The sequence below is a fragment of the Nycticebus coucang genome, chromosome 2 (genome assembly GCF_027406575.1).
Source record: "Nycticebus coucang isolate mNycCou1 chromosome 2, mNycCou1.pri, whole genome shotgun sequence".
Taxonomy (NCBI): domain Eukaryota; kingdom Metazoa; phylum Chordata; class Mammalia; order Primates; family Lorisidae; genus Nycticebus; species Nycticebus coucang.
In genome coordinates, this window is record NC_069781.1 from 178,423,700 (window position 1) to 178,440,090 (window position 16,391).

General features: G+C 54.6%; 1 protein-coding gene across 2 annotated transcripts in view; it reads left to right on the forward strand.

Moving 5' to 3' along the window:
• CMIP (c-Maf inducing protein) overlaps positions 1–9,921 on the forward strand; it is a 228,654-nt gene extending 218,733 nt beyond the window's left edge. For both annotated transcript variants that reach the window (XM_053609354.1, XM_053609361.1), the window contains 4 exons: positions 860–1,006; positions 4,342–4,447; positions 5,924–5,994; positions 7,964–9,921. In XM_053609354.1, the coding sequence (XP_053465329.1) occupies positions 860–1,006; positions 4,342–4,447; positions 5,924–5,994; positions 7,964–8,017 (378 nt within the window). In that variant the 3' untranslated portion in view covers positions 8,018–9,921. The remainder of the gene's footprint in view (positions 1–859; positions 1,007–4,341; positions 4,448–5,923; positions 5,995–7,963) is intronic.
• Positions 9,922–16,391: the final 6,470 nt, after the last annotated feature.

The following is a 16,391-nucleotide window of genomic DNA, read 5'->3' on the forward strand; positions in this document are numbered from 1 at the left end:
ATAATAACATTGAGTATTTATGTGCCAGATAGGATGTTGTTAGCTCATTTTGTCTTCACAACAACCCTATGACCTATGAGGTGCTTGGATCTCACTGTTCCCATTTTACAAGGTTGTCAGGGATCTTACTTCCTTCTCTTCTGCTGCCCCATTATACTTAACACATGACTTCTGCCTCATGGACCCAGGGAGCTGCTCAAGCTCCAACCACCTTGTCTCCACTCCAGCTAGTAGAAGAGGCAAAGTAGAACACACCCTTTCCCCTTAAGAGCCTTCCTGGAGGTTCCACTTGACATATCCACTTACCTCCCTGTCCAGATTTAGTACCTGGGGCCTACTTAGCTGCAAGGGAGGCTGGTAGATTCGCCCTCATTCAGGGCACCCAGGTGGCAGCTAACGCTCAGGGTTGGAAGGGAGGATGGATGTGTCCCCCAGGGTGGTCACCGGCTAGTGCTCAGGCATTTGCTGATCTCTTCAGCCACTGGACTTGAGTATGGCCTCAGTGTTTGCATGTGGAAATGGGCATAAACTGCTGCCCAGAGAGTGAGATGGCCAGTCACACACAGACACGCCCATGGAAGGAACGTGACCTTGGAACACCCCAATTGGTGACTCGGGGTGTGAATCACAGCGAAGAAGGCTTTCTCCTCTGCACAGGGCAGCCCCTCCCTCCCTGACATCCCCTTGGCCCAACCCCCAGGCCTTGTAGTCACCTCAGCTCCAGGGGATGTCCAGGAGCAGCTCTGTGCAGGGTGAGAAAGTGCCCTGAGACCAGGAGAGAGGTGGCAGGGTGCAGGTCTCGGGGAGCTCCCAACAGCCTGGGACTGACCAGAGACCCCTCCTGCCCGTCTCTTGGCAGGATGCTGACTTGGCTCGTTTGCTGAGCTCTGGCTCTTTCGGAAACCTGGAGAACCTCAGTTTGGCCTTCACCAATGTAACCAGTGCCTGCGCTGAGCACCTCATCAAACTGCCTTCTCTCAAGCAGCTGAACCTGTGGTCCACTCAGGTACATCCTCCCACCCACTCCCTCCCTGCACCTCTCGACCTCCTTCCTATACCCCTCACCCTCTTCCCTGTACCAAACTCCCTCCTCCCCGCACCCCTCAGTGACCTCCCTACATCCCCCAACCTCCTCCTGTACCCATCACCTTCCTCCCTGTGCCCCTCATCCTCCTCCTGTACCCTCCACTCCCTCCTCCTGCACCCCTCACCCTCCTCCCCGCACCCCTCAGTGACCTCCCTGCATCCCCAACCTCCTCCTGTACCCATCACCTTCCTCCCTGTGCCCCTCATCCTCCTCCTGTACCCTCCACTCCCTCCTCCTGCACCCCTCACCCTCCTCCCTGCACACCTCAGTGACCTCCCTACATCCCCCAACCTCCTCCTGTACCCATCACCTAACTCCCTGTGCCCCTCATCCTCCTCCTGTACCCTCCACTCCCTCCTCCTGCACCCCTCACCCTCCTCCCTGCACCCCTCAGTGACCTCCCTGCATCCCCCAACCTCCTCCTGTACCCATCACCTTCCTCCCTGTGCCCCTCATCCTCCTCCTGTACCCTCCACTCCCTCCTCCTGCACCCCTCACCCTCCTCCCTGCACACCTCAGTGACCTCCCTACATCCCCCAACCTCCTCCTGTACCCATCACCTAACTCCCTGTGCCCCTCATCCTCCTCCTGTACCCTCCACTCCCTCCTCCTGCACCCCTCACCCTCCTCCCTGCACCCCTCAGTGACCTCCCTGCATCCCCCAACCTCCTCCTGTACCCATCACCTTCCTCCCTGTGCCCCTCATCCTCCTCCTGTACCCTCCACTCCCTCCTCCTGCACCCCTCACCCTCCTCCCCGCACCCCTCAGTGACCTCCCTGCATCCCCAACCTCCTCCTGTACCCATCACCTAACTCCCTGTGCCCCTCATCCTCCTCCTGTACCCTCCACTCCCTCCTCCTGCACCCCTCACCCTCCTCCCCGCACCCCTCAGTGACCTCCCTGCAACCCCCAACCTCCTCCTGTACCCATCACCTTCCTCCCTGTGCCCCTCATCCTCTTCCTGTACCCTCCACTCCCTCCTCCTGCACCCCTCACCCTCCTCCCCGCACCCCTCAGTGACCTCCCTGCAACCCCCAACCTCCTCCTGTACCCATCACCTTCCTCCCTGTGCCCCTCATCCTCTTCCTGTACCCTCCACTCCCTCCTCCTGCACCCCTCAGTGACCTCCCTGCATCCCCAACCTCCTCCTGTACCCATCACCTTCCTCCTTGTGTCCCTCATCCTCTTCCTGTACCCTCCACTCCCTCCTCCTGCACCCCTCACCCTCCTCCCTGCACCCCTCAGTGACCTCCCTGCATCCCCAACCTCCTCCTGTACCCATCACCTTCCTCCCTGTGCCCCTCATCCTCCTCCTGTACCCTCCACTCCCTCCTCCTGCACCCCTCACCCTCCTCCCCGCACCCCTCAGTGACCTCCCTGCATCCCCAACCTCCTCCTGTACCCATCACCTTCCTCCTTGTGTCCCTCATCCTCCTCCTGTACCCTCCACTCCCTCCTCCTGCACCCCTCACCCTCCTCCCTGCACCCCTCAGTGACCTCCCTGCATCCCCAACCCCCTCCTGTACCCATCACCTTCCTCCTTGTGTCCCTCATCCTCCTCCTGTACCCTCCACTCCCTCCTCCTGCACCCCTCACCCTCCTCCCTGCACCCCTCAGTGACCTCCCTGCATCCCCCAACCTCCTCCTGTACCCATCACCTTCCTCCCTGCACCCCTCACCCTCCTCCCCGCACCCCTCAGGGACCTCCCTGCATCCCCCAACCTCCTTCTGTACCCATCACCTTCCTCCCTGTGCCCCTCATCCTCCTCCTGTACCCTCCACTCCCTCCTCCTGCACCCCTCACCCTCCTCCCTGCACACCTCAGTGACCTCCCTGCATCCCCCAACCTCCTCCTGTACCCATCACCTTCCTCCTTGTGCCCCTCATCCTCCTCCGGTACCCTCCACTCCCTCCTCCTGCACCCCTCACCCTCCTCCCCGCACCCCTCAGTGACCTCCCTTCATCCCCAACCTCCTCCTGTACCCATCACCTTCCTCCTTGTGCCCCTCATCCTCTTCCTGTACCCTCCACTCCCTCCTCCTGCACCCCTCACCCTCCTCCCTGCACCCCTCAGTGACCTCCCTGCATCCCCCAACCTCCTCCTGTACCCATCACCTTCCTCCCTGTGCCCCTCATCCTCCTCCTGTACCCTCCACTCCCTCCTCCTGCACCCCTCACCCTCCTCCCTGCACTCCTCAGTGACCTCCCTGCATCCCCCAACCTCCTCCTGTACCCATCACCTTCCTCCTTGTGCCCCTCATCCTCTTCCTGTACCCTCCACTCCCTCCTCCTGCACCCCTCACCCTCCTCCCTGCACCCCTCAGTGACCTCCCTGCATCCCCCAACCTCCTCCTGTACCCATCACCTTCCTCCCTGTGCCCCTCATCCTCCTCCTGTACCCTCTACTCCCTCCTCCTGCACCCCTCACCCTCCTCCCTGCACCCCTCAGTGACCTCCCTGCATCCCCCAACCTCCTCCTGTACCCATCACCTTCCTCCCTGTGCCCCTCATCCTCCTCCTGTACCCTCCACACCCTCCTCTCTGCATCCTTCACCCTCCTCCCTGCTGCACCTCCCTCTGTGTCTGGCCTTTCTACCCAGAGCCCAAGGTCCCAGCCACAGATTCCACACGTACCCTCCCTAGAGCTCAGCGCCCATGTCCCCAGGTCAGAGGAGATGGAGGCCCCCATGAGGCCCAGGGCAGGACACAGGTAACAGGAGAGCCCTCGCAATGAGGACCCTCTGTGAAGGGGCTCTCCCTGCCCAGGTGTGCAGTGGTGGCCTGCGGGTCTGGGTGTTGTAGTGACAGCCACAGCAGCACCAAGGCTACTGAGTGCACACTCAGCATGGAGCAGCTCTTGTGGTCTCACTCCAGGCCTGTGAGGCCTGGGTTCTGCCACTGCCCTGGCTTTATAGAAGAGAGCCCAGGGACTGTCCCAGCAGCCTCCCTCCTGCTTCCAGACCTAGCCCCACACTTCCCACAGTCCCATCTGTCAGGAGAAGGCTGCCAAGATGCTGTCTCTCAGCTTCGGAGTTACTAAGTTCAGATCCCTCCCCGATGGAGGTAAAATTAACTCCCAGAGAGCATCCTTGCCTGGCCACGTTGGGTTCTCTGGAGGATGCAAGAGCAGCCCAGCCCCCAAGGCTTAGTGGCCGTGGGCCTCCACCCCCCACCCCTTCCTCCACCTCTGCCCCAGCCTTGGCGTCATTCTCTAGGGAGCCTGGAGAGGGCTGAGCATTTCTGTACCCCACAGTTTGGAGACGCCGGGCTACGGCTCCTGTCGGAACACCTCACCATGCTGCAGGTGCTGAACCTGTGTGAGACCCCGGTCACCGACGCTGGCCTGCTGGCCTTGAGCTGTGAGTACCTTGGGCCACTTTACTCATCCCTCCTACCCACCATGCGCTGCGCTGAGCATGGGCCCCAGAGGGCATGGGCACGCGTTCACCCACCAGGTGTTTGTCACACACCTACCAGGCACTATCTGGGCGCTGGGAACAAACAAAGGGGAAATACAGTGGAGCCTCTGTAAGTTGACCCCCAAGGGACTATAAAAAACTAGTCACCGTATGTAACTGGTGAACAGGAGGAACTAGGTCTACAGTACTGATACGTACATGGGGTGCATGTCTGGACGGTGAAAATGAGGTCAACTTGAAGTGGCCAACGTAGGGACGAGGTCAACTATGGAGGTCCCACTGTGTTAATATATCTCTGCCCTCAGGGTGTGTATAGTTAAAGAGAAAAAAGGCACAGGGCCAGCCCATGCCCTCCTGACTCTCACAGTCCCCTGAGGGATTGAGTTCAAGGAAAGTGCTCCTAGGACAGCACCGCTGTGGGCCCCCAACAGCAGCGGCAGCCGCCCTGGGAGCTGTTTGGAAATGCACATTCACAGGCCTAGAACCCCAGACCTCCTGAGTCGGGTGCTGGGCAGTAACCTGGGCAATTCTGTGTTCACTGCTGTTTGAGAAGTGAGGTCAGAATAGAAGGCAAAGTAAGGAACTTGGAGATACGGATTCCTGTGCCCTTACCCAGATCTACTGAACTATAATCTCAGGGGCACCAAGCCTGAGAAAATGCATTTGACCAACTTTCCCATTTTTAGACCCATTAGTTTAGTAAAGGGGACCCTGGGCTCAGCTGGAATGTGTCAGAGAAGGCATCCCCAGGAGGCCATGGCAGTCTAAGTGTGAAGGTGGATTCATTAGGCTCAGCCAGGCAGGGCAGCGGGAACAGGGGCCACCATTCCCACCAGGCCGTTGGTGAGTTCCAGATGGCCTGGGAGGCAGGAGCAGATGACTGGGTAGTGGACGCAGGGGATGAGGTTTGGAGCCCGGTCTCTACAGATGTGCCCCTTGGAGTCACACAGAGGGGAGAGAGCAGCGTGTCCTAATTAACAGTGCAGATTCCTGGTCCCTGTACCAGCTTCCTCCATCAGCGTCTCTGGGAGCTGGCAAGGGCATCTGTTCCCTGTGTGGCTGGCATTGGCAGAGTTGAGGTGTGCTTCTCTGGGAGAGCTTCCAGGGTTCTCACAGGGAAAGGCTCAGGCCTGGCCCCGCTGATAAGGGCAGACAGGGACATAACAGAGGGACAGGAAGGGAGGGAGGCCCATAAGAGAATGAAGACCCAGTTTGCACCAGCTCATGCCTACAGGAAACCTTCTGTGCCCACTGAGCCACCCAGCCTGGGTGTGTCTACAAGACCCCCTCCCTGCTCCATCTCCTATGTGGGGCTGGGCCTGCAGCCAGCCTCCCCCACCCCCCCAGCAGGACTGCAGCCACCTTGGTGGGTCTCACTGACCTGACTTGTGTGTCTGTCTGTCTGTCCTCGTACAGCCATGAAGAGTCTCTGCAGTTTAAATATGAACAGCACCAAGCTCTCGGCTGACACCTACGAAGACCTGAAGGTAATTCTCCCACCTCGCCCCATCCCCCACCCCTCCTACCTCCTATCCCCCATCATGTCACCTTGGGCCAGTGCTTTGTGCTCCTGGAGCTTGGTCTCCTGCCAGAGAGGCAGTCACCCCAGCGGATAGATAAATACATAGAATTATGGTGGATTAAAAGGAGTGGCAAAGGGGAAGCCAGCAGGGCATTAATAGATGGGACAGAGGGAGGCCTGTGTGGTGTGTGGCAATCAGGGATGTTCCTCTGAGAGGCCACAGGAGCTGAGACCCAAAAGATAAGAAGCCAGAGGTGCAGAGGCATGAGCATGTCAGGTCCTACAGCAGAAACAGTTGGCAAGAACTGGCCTCACAGCAGACGTAGCCAGGGAGAGAGGGAACAGGTGGGGGCTAGTTGGGAAAAACCCTGGTATGCCTGGGCTGGGCAGTGAGTTTTGCCTTTGAAAGTGCTCTGGCTGTTGGTGGGAAGTAGATTTTTTGAGAGGCAGCAAGAGTGGCTTCAGGGAGGGCTACTCGGCTGGTGTGATGAAGGTGGGGAAGGAAGGGAGATGCGATTGGGGAAGGTGGGGGTTGCTTTGTCAGAAAAGCCTGTCTTGGAGAGGGTCAGGGAGCTGGGCACTCTGCGGCCTCCTGCCATGCTATCCTCCCAACCCTGTGCCAGCAGCTCCGGGAGCAGACAAGGCCAGCAGAGGGTCAGTGCCCTACTAGGGAAGGGCTGGGCCCAAAGGCACAGATAGCACCCAGGAGCACGCTGGCACCTTTGCACCTGGAAGCCTCATAGGAGTCCTGTCTGGGTGGGGTGGGGGGAGCTGTGGAGAGTTTCTGAGCACAGGAGAGCAGGATGGAGGAATTGTGTGTGTGTGCACGTGCATGTGGTGCGCACGCGTTTAAACCTCGAGCTGGCATCTCCCTTCTTCCCCACCTTCATCTCACCAGCTGGATGTACAGGAAAGTTGGGGAGGGAGCAGGGGAAGGCAAGACACCATTTTGGAAGCAGCTGCCTCTCCCTACAGTGGATGCTTGTTAAGAAAAAAGCCCCCCCGGGTGGCGCCTGTGGCTCAGTGAGTAGGGCGCCAGCCCCATATGCCGAAGGTGGTGGGTTCAAACCCAGCCCCAGCCAAACTGCAACAAAAAAATAGCCGGGCTTTGTGGCGGGCGCCTGTAGTCCCAGCTACTCGGGAGGCTGAGGCAGGAGAATCGCCTAAGCCCAGGAGTTGGAGGTTGCGTGAGCTGTGTGAGGCCACAGCATTCTACCGAGGGCGATAAAGTGAAACTCTGTCTCTACAAAAAAAAAGAAAAAAGCCCCCTGTTTGTAAAAGAAGGAAGAACCCAGGAGGGCCTGGGAGCAGAGACAGAGAGCAGCGGTGGAACCCGGTAGCTGAGCAGTGCGTCTGGCGTGGGGGGGGTCCCTGAGTGGGGAGGGCCTGAGCTGCCCCCTGTGCCTGAGGCTTACTGTGATCTACTTGATCCTCTGTACGGTTTCTGATGTGGGAATACAGCTGGTTGTGCAATCAAGACTAATTCCCTTTCACGGAGCGTGTGACAATGTTTTCAGCTTCCCTTGCATTTGGTATTTAATCCCCACTGTCTTTTGAACCTGGGGCTAGACTCAGATCTGCTCCACACGAAGAAACTGAGGCTCTAAGAGACTGAGTCACCTGCCCGTGGCTGGGTAGCCAGTAAGTGGCAGAGGTGGGCTTCAAACCCCGGCCCTTTGGCCCACAAAGCCAAAGACCCAAAGCCATTTGAAGCCAGGGCACGTAATCCTCGCCACCTGCTTTGAGCACATCCGACCTGCCATGTGCTCTGCTGAAGGTCACCCAGCCCTCCAAGAGCCACAGGGAGCCCACAGTATGGTTGGGGAAAGGATGTCAGGGACCCCCCCCATCATCTACGTGGGGGGACTAGGCACTGCCAGGTTCTAGAAGGGAAGGGCTTTCGTATGACGAAGACCTTTCTTGCTGCTCTACAGGCCAAGCTTCCCAATTTGAAGGAAGTGGATGTTCGCTACACAGAAGCCTGGTGAAGCTCCCAGCCTGAGGCATGAAGATGTTTGCAAGTGGGACAAAACAACTCTTGACTAATAGCCGTAGACCAGCCAGTCCTGGGGTCCCACCCCAGTGCCCTGGCTGTGAGATAGATGGGGGAGTCTTTCTGGGGGCGGAGGGGGGAGGGGGTGGGGAGGGGTTCACAAGCACGCCCAGCCCCCGCCTAATTCTTTTAGCTTCGTAATTGGAACCTTTGACCTAATCTGAAATGGACTTTGTAGCAACAAGAGGAGCATCAGGGGGTCGGGGAGCGGGAGGGGGAGGGCTTGGGGTGGGGGGGTACCCTTTGTGGATTTTCTTTGCCTTTGTGTTTAATGCCATGTGGGAAAAGTCAACTCCAATGCCACCATTGTGGGCCAGACGAAGGACGAGTTCCTCCTTCCTCGAGGCCCTGAGCTGTGCTGAGAACTTGTCCCCCCATGCCATTGGGACAAGAAGACCCAGTCACGTCACTGCACCTGTCCTGTGTCCTCACCATTGCTATGCAAAGTGATTCTTGTTGTACATAAGATTTAAATAATGCACCTATTTAAGACGTGTTGACAAATTGCGGGTCTGGGACCCGCCTCTTATCTTATTTATGAAGTCTTTGCCCCCACCCCCACCCGCCCCCCCCCCCCCCCTGGCGTGTAGTGCTGTATAAACCAGTCAGCTATCGGGTTAGTGGTAGTACTATTGTTATTTTTTTAAAGGAAACAAACAGACCAAAAAAAAAAAAAAAAGACAAAAAAAAAAACCTCCTTGGAAAAATTAATTGCTTTTTCGTAATGGATTCTATATGCTAATGCTCTCTCGTGCGTCCGTCTGTCTGTCCGTCTGATTTCCACATGTCTCCGGCTTCCTCATGGGGTGGGGTCAGGCTTGGGGGAGGAGGGAGAACTGGGGTCCCACAGTGAAGTCTTGCTCCTCTGAAGCCCAAGCTCTTTCTCTGGGCCCCTTTACAGTCTCGGAAGGGGGGTGCTAACCTGTCCTCCCTGGCCCGCCCGGTAGCAGAGCTGTTTCCCATCTCCACCAGCCTTTGCTGTCCCCTGTCCCCAACTGAGACTGCCACCGTGGGCCCCGTGCCGTCGTGTGCTTCACGTGGCCCCTCGTGCATGCCCGCCTCTCTGCATGGTCTCTTGGGAGAAGAGAGATGCGTCGCCTCTGACTGCCCACCCTCCCCATAAATGTGACCACTGCAACGAAGACGCTCCTTCCATCCCCACACCTGCTCTGAAGACAAACCAACCTCCATTTCTTTTATAAACAGTCGGCTTTTTCGTAATAAGCCCTCACTGTACAGAGCAGCCCGTCTATGGTTTATCTGGGGTTCCCCTCTGCCCCTTTTTCTGTTGGTTTAGCACAAATACTTCCCTCCTCCAGCACCTCTAAACCTACCCCACAGTCAATGTAATTGTTTTATATATATATTTAATCTTATTCAATGGAAACCATGCTTTTGTCGTTTTATACTTTGCTAGGTAGACTTTATTACCCCCCCTACTACGCCCTCATTTTTTTAAAAAAGGAAAAAAAAAAAGAAATTGGGTTTCAGTCTTAATTCACTTTATGTGCCAGGTTTTATTTTGTGTGTGTGTGTGTGTGTGAGAGAGAGAGAGTGTGCTCCGTTCTGTGTTTTATTTCTCGGAGTCTTGTCTTTGCTGTTTGGTTACATTATCCTCCCTTCTGGTCCCATACTTCACAGCACTCTGGTGCAGGAAGAAGCCGAAGCAAAAAAAAAAAAAATCTTTAAAAAGACAAAAAAAAAAAGAAGAAACAAGACATGCCACCTTTTCCCCTCGCACTGTTGCTTTTCCTGATGGTTAATACTACTGTCACGTAGCTGTGTACAAAGAGATGTGAAATACTTTCAGGCAAAAATAAACTGTAAGTGACTCATCAACGCCTGGCCTTTCTGTGCGGTGTTGTGGGGGCTGGGGCAGGGGAGCCTGGCCCAGAGGGAGGCCTGAGGCAGTGCCTGGACAGCCTCTCCTGGATCCGCTTGTCACTCTCTGGACATTGTTGGCCACTAGGTCCAGACCCTTTGCTGTCCATTGTAAGACAGGCCAGCATTCCTGGCCTCGGCCCACTGGTGGCATTCTCCCCCCACCATTTGTGACAACCAAAATACCTCTAGACCTTGCCAGATGACCCCTGGGGGGCAGAGTTACTCCTCAGCTGAGAATCTGTACTATAGACCCAGGCCAGTTGTGCTGCAGGGCCTTAAGGAAGCTGTCAGCTGGAGCTGCCAGCCACCTGCAGCGCTGTGGAAGTGCTGATTCTGGCTCTAGTGCCGGACAAGCCCTGAGACTGCATTTCTGACGAGCTCCTGGGTGGTTCAGATGCTGCTGGTTAGTGCAGGGCTCCTTGAGCCCCAGAGCCGAGACCCACTCTCCTCCCCCAGTGTCTCCAAGAGGCAAAGTTAACATGTCCAAGAAACTTTTGGACATTTCCAAAGTTAACACATCTACCCCCCTTCCCAAGCCAGTCTTCCAGGAGCCCCCAGCTGAGTAGGGGCACCCCACTGTGCAGTGGTCCTGGGCCGGTAATTGTCCTTCCCTTCACCTGCATGCTGGCGTGACTCCAGAATGTTCTCCACCCTAAGCCAGGTCCCAAGCCATCTCTCCCTTTTGCCCATACCATCCAGCCTCCTTTGCTACCTCCTCTGCCCTTCCCCATGTCCCCTCACCCTGGCTGGCCTCTGTGGCCCTTGTGAGAGCAGGAGGGTGTCAGGTACTCACCATGTGCCCACCTATGTCACACAGGGAATACTGTGGATACTATGGAAAAGCCCAGAGGCCCTGGGCTTGCAGGGGTCAGCATGACAGTCCTTGTGCTTGCAGTGGGGCGGGGGGTAGGGGGCTCACCAGATGGGACCATCTAAAAAGGCTTTGGCCCCAGGATCTCCTATCCTCAGGCCAGATAGCCATATGGCCTTGGCTTCACATGTGGGGGAGGACGCGTCCACTTCTCTGTCCTGGTTCTTCCCCCAGCGCAGCTCACGGCAGGCGTTCTTGGCACGGTTGGATGGAGGGTCAGCCCCCTCCCCAGTCCACCCTGCATCATCTGGGCTGAGCCTGGAGAAGGCAGGTTACCTGCTAGAGATGGGGGGAGGAGGAAGACAGAGGCTTCTTCCCTGTTTCTGGCAGGAGTTGCCTCCTTTCTGGGGCTCAGTCCGCACCAGCCATTGCCTCCATGGTGCCAGCTTGCAGATGAACACGGCTCCCTCCACTTGGCCCTTCAGCCTTAGCGTGGGAATGACCCCTTGCTAGGTCCCCAGTGTGCCTTCACCCTTCCCATGTCACCCCCAGCCCCTGCCCTCCTGCTGCAGCAGCTATCTGTACCATGTCCTCCCCGCCCTTCGGACCTGGGGTGGTAAGAGCTCCCCTCAGCTGTGGGACCCTGGGCACCTTCACATCACATGTTAACAACCTGGCCTAGAACCCTGTCCCCGTCCCCATGGACTCTCCTTTCCACACCAGGATTCTACCTCAATGACCTCACCCCAGCAAACCCACAGCTAATGGGGCCAGCCCCCACGGACCCAGTGAGAGTCCAACAGATCCACATCCTCTGCTGGGGTCAGAGGTTTTAATCAGAAGTATCAAGGCAAATCTTGCAAGTGGGGGAAAAACAATCGGATTCTAAGAAACTGAGCTCTAGGGCCCGCCCAGGCCACCTCCCGTTCCTCCAGTTAGCCCCTCTCCTTGTGCCCACCTTCAGACATGCTGTCTCCCAGTCCCTTAGACCAGAGCATTGTGCACAGAGTCCCTAGAGTTGTACAGCCTGGGAACCCGGCCAGCCCAACTATCATCTGTGACTGACAGACTGTTCTACAGCCAGCTGGGCTCTGCTAGAAGTTCCCTTACAGGCCAGCGGGGAAAGGAGTCAGAGAACCTTAAAAAAGGCCCTCGCCTCATTCATTCATTCATTCACCCATTCATAAATTCAACAACTCATTACTGAGCACTGCTTCCAGTAGGCCTGGTGGGGAGTGCTGGAAAATATGGGAGAAGCAGCGAGAGACCTACAACTCAGTAACAAAAACCCATATTACCCAATAAAAACATGGGCAAAGAAGCTGAATAGACACGTCTCCATTTCTCCAAAGGAGATGTACAAAGGGCCAACGGGTATATGAAAAGGTGTTCAACATCACTAATCATCAAGGAAATGCAAATCAAATCAAAACCACAATCTGATATCGCCTTGCCCCTGTGAGGATGGCTATTGTTAAAAAAAAAAAAGGTAAATGTTGGCAAAGATGTGGAGAAAAGGAACCTTGCCACATTGCTAGTGAGAATGCAAATTGGTGTAGCCATTATGAAAAACAGTGAGGAACTTCCTGAAAAAAATTTAAACCAGAACTACCATGTGGTCTGGCAACCTTGCTTCTAGGTATATATAATCCATAAGACCAGACTCAGGTTCTAGAAAAGTGACCAGAGCTCTCATGTTCCTTGCAGGACTATTTGCAATGGCCAAGATGCGGAATCGACCCAGTTATCCATCGACAGATGAATTTATAAAGAACATGTGACGTGTATTGCTACAGTGGGGGATGCTCTTCAGCTTTACAAGAAGAAAAAAATCCCGCCGTGTGCAACAACATGGAGGAACTTAAAGACATTACGCTAAGTGAAATAAGCCAGGCACAGAAAAACAAATACTGCATGATAGCGCTTATGTGTGGAATTTAAAATAATCAGACTCGCAGAAGCAGAGAATGGAACAATGGTTGCCAAGGGGAGGTGGGCAAATAAGGAGACACCAAGGGGACGAAGTTTTTTGGGTGCAACATGGAAAAGCCCTAGAGATCTGCTCAGTCCCCAGAGTTAACCACACCGCGTCGTCTACATAAACTGTGCTAAGAGGGAAGATCTTAGGTTAAGTGTTTTTTTTTTTTGTAGAGACAGAGTCTCACTTTATGGCCCTCGGTAGAGTGCCGTGAGTGACGTCACATGGCTCACAGCAACCTCCAACTCTTGGACTTCAGCAATTCTCTTGCCTCAGCCTCCCGAGCAGCTGGGACTACAGGCGCCCGCCACAACGCCCGGCTATTTTTTGGTTGCAGTTTGGCCAGGGCTGGGTTTGAACCCGCCATCTTCGGCATATGGGGCCGGCGCCCTACTCACTGAGCCACAGGCGCCACCCAGGTTAAGTGTTTTTATCACCCGCATACACATAGTGATCACGATAGTAGGGAGGACGAGATCTGGGGGCTGAGGGATGTGTTTCCCACACGGGGTTGCAGTGACAGTCTCGTGACTATGTGCTCATTACGTTGTCAGCATTATAGGTGCACAGCTTTCAGTCTATCTGTCAGATCTCAATAAACTGGTTAGGAAAAAGAATAAGCAACAGCAAGAGAAGTGGCCCTTGTCCTCCAGGGCCCAGCATCCAAGCACGCAGGCAAGGAGTCAGTCTCTACGTAGCAAATGCCAGGCCAGGCCACCGTGGTAGGTGCAGAGGGTGGGCAGCCAGCCTAGGCCTTTCGGGGTCCAGGGGAGGCTTCCTGGAGGAGGTGGTGGTGTAGAGAACAAAGAATGAAGACATTTCCAAGTCATCAGAGGAGAAAGAACCTGGCAACAAGCTAGAGACGGATCTGCGCTGGGAACTGCAGGTGGACCGAGTGATGGGCGCGGAGTGTGGGAGTGTGCTGTTACTGTCGGGGTTGAATTTTATCCCCCAGACAAGAGATGTTGAAGTTCTAACCCTTGGTTCTCAGAATGTGACTTTGTTTGGAAATAAGGTCTTTACAGAGGTGATCACATTAAAATGAGGTCATTACGGTGGGCACAAATCTAATAGGACCTTTTAAGAAGGGGAAATTTGGACACAGAGACACACACAGAGGGATGTCGGTGTGAATAGACAGAAACACGGGGGCAAGGCCAGAAGAGGGAGAGGTGGAGATTAGAGTGATGTGGCTGGAAGCCGGAGGTTACCAGCAAACCACCCAAAGCTGCAAAGGTCACCAGCAAACCCCCCGAAGCTGGAGGGAGGCCTGGGACAGGTTCTGCCCCCATAGTCCTCAGAAGGGGCCACCTGCTGGTACTTTGGCTTTGGATTTCTAGATTCCAGACCATGGCAATGATAAATTTCTGTTTTTTCCAGCCACCCAGTTTAGTGCATGTGTTACTAAATGCTTCATGACAAAGCTGTACTGGTCTCTTATGACACCATAGCAAACCATGTCAAACTGGGTGGCTTAAAACGTTGTTCTCTCAGTTTGGAGGAGTCTGCAATCAAGGCATCAATAGGTCCCAGGGCTGCGCTGCCTCTGGAGGCTCCGCAGGAGGCCTCTACCAGCTTCTGTGGCTCCTGGTGACTCTTAGCTTGTGGCTGCCCCCCACTCTACCTGTGTCTTCACGTGACCTCATTCCCTGTGACTGTCCTCCCCTTCTCTCACAAGGACATATATCTCTGGACTTAGGGCTCATCTGGTTGATTCAGGATGACTTAATCACATCGGCAAAGACTCTTCTTCCAAATAAGGTCACATTCCCGGGCTTCAGGTCAGTGTATCTTCTGGGGGCCACCATGTCACACACTGTAGGGGGACAGTTGGAGGTGAGACCAGCCAGAGTCCCAACAATCATATTTCAGAGTCTGGAATGTAACCTGACAGCCATGAGTACTTGTAAAAAGGTTGTAACTATTTTACTCATTTTTCACACAAAGCACTTAGATAGCAGTTCCTCTGGGCCAGGTACAGCTTTGAGGCAGATATTAATACGACCCCTTTGGACTGATGAGAGGGTAGAGGCCAGGAGAGACTGAGTCTCTTGGTCAAGGTCACGCAGTGAACAGGGGACAAAGCCAAAGTTATCACCCAGGCACTGAGGGAGAGCTCTCCACTGTTGGCTGGGGCTGAGTCTGGGGCCGGAACCGTGTGGGGAAAGAGTCAAGAGTGGCTTAGGAAGTTATAGAGAGTGGTGCTTATTATGGAGGGAGGGTGAGCAAGGAGTCCAGGCTGGCTTTCTCATTTCTCAGCCTATCCCTCAGGCACCCTTGCACGGGCCCAGAATTAACTCCTCACCCTGGAAGCAGCCCTCAACCAAGGACTACTGGGAGCTGGTGTGTTACACTTCAGCTCTCTCAATCCTCACAGGAGTGGACAGCTCCAAGGCCCTCATTCTCCTCCGGCTCCCAGAGTCCTCCCTGGGATTAACCTCCAGGCGACCTCAGTACTCTTGTTGGGACTTCCTTCCCTTCTCTGCCTGACTTTTTCTACTGTCCCATTAATATTTCCAGGGCCACTTCCTAAATAAGCTGCCTGTACTTGAATCTTTGTCTTGGCATACATCAGACTAACCATGTTAGAGCACAAGGTGAAGGGGCAGCCCTCCCCATGGAAAGCTGGGAAAACCCTCCCAGGAAGACTGCATAGTCACCAGGTGTACCTCCCTGGGCCCTTTCCGACAGAGGCACCTCCTGGCCGAGCTGGGCAGGCCCTGCAGCGGGAGACCTGAGAATCAGCTCGCACTCGTTTTCAGAGATGGAGGTGGTTGATGAAAGACACTCTCCTGCGTCACTAGTGGGGCTATAAATCGGTTCAACCACTTTGAAAGGCCTGTCTAGCAAAGCTAAACATACGCCTGGCCTGCGATCCAGCAACTCCACGCCTGGGTGTGTGCCCAAGAGAACTGAGCTCATCCATCCATCAGAAGACACAAACAAGAACGTTTCTAGCGGCATTATTTATAATAACCAAAAAGTGGAAGCAACCCAAATGTCCACTAACAGGAGAAGGAATAAACAAACGGTGGGGTCGTCATACAGCAGAACAACACAAATGTCTCCATCAACAGGGGCACGAATAAACAGTGACATATTCACAAGATGAAATTCTGCAGAACAGGAGGAAAAGAACCCACGACCGATACACACAGTGACGTGAATTAATTGGATAAGTATTACGTTGTGTGAAGAAAGCCAGATGCAGCAAGGGTTTGCCGTACGATTCCATTTATAGAAAGGTCATGTACAGGCACAAGTCTGTCTAGGATTACAAAGGTCACAATAGCGGTCATCTCTGCAAGAGGGGTTGTCACTGGGAAGACGTAGGAAGGAACCTTCCGGGGGGTGAAAATGCTCCGCGTGTTGACCTGTGGTCATACGGATGTTTACATGTTGGTGGAGCTCTATACTAAGATTTGTGTATGTGTTAACGTCAACTTTTAAAAAGTAGCATCAGGTGGAAACAACTCAAATATCCACCAACAAATAAATAGTAAATAAATGTGGTATTTACAGATAATAAAATATTATTGATATTTGGCCATAAAAAGGAAAAGAGTACTGCTACATTCAACAGCATGGATAAACCTCGAAAAGATACCAGAAGTAACCCAGCCACCAACAACCACA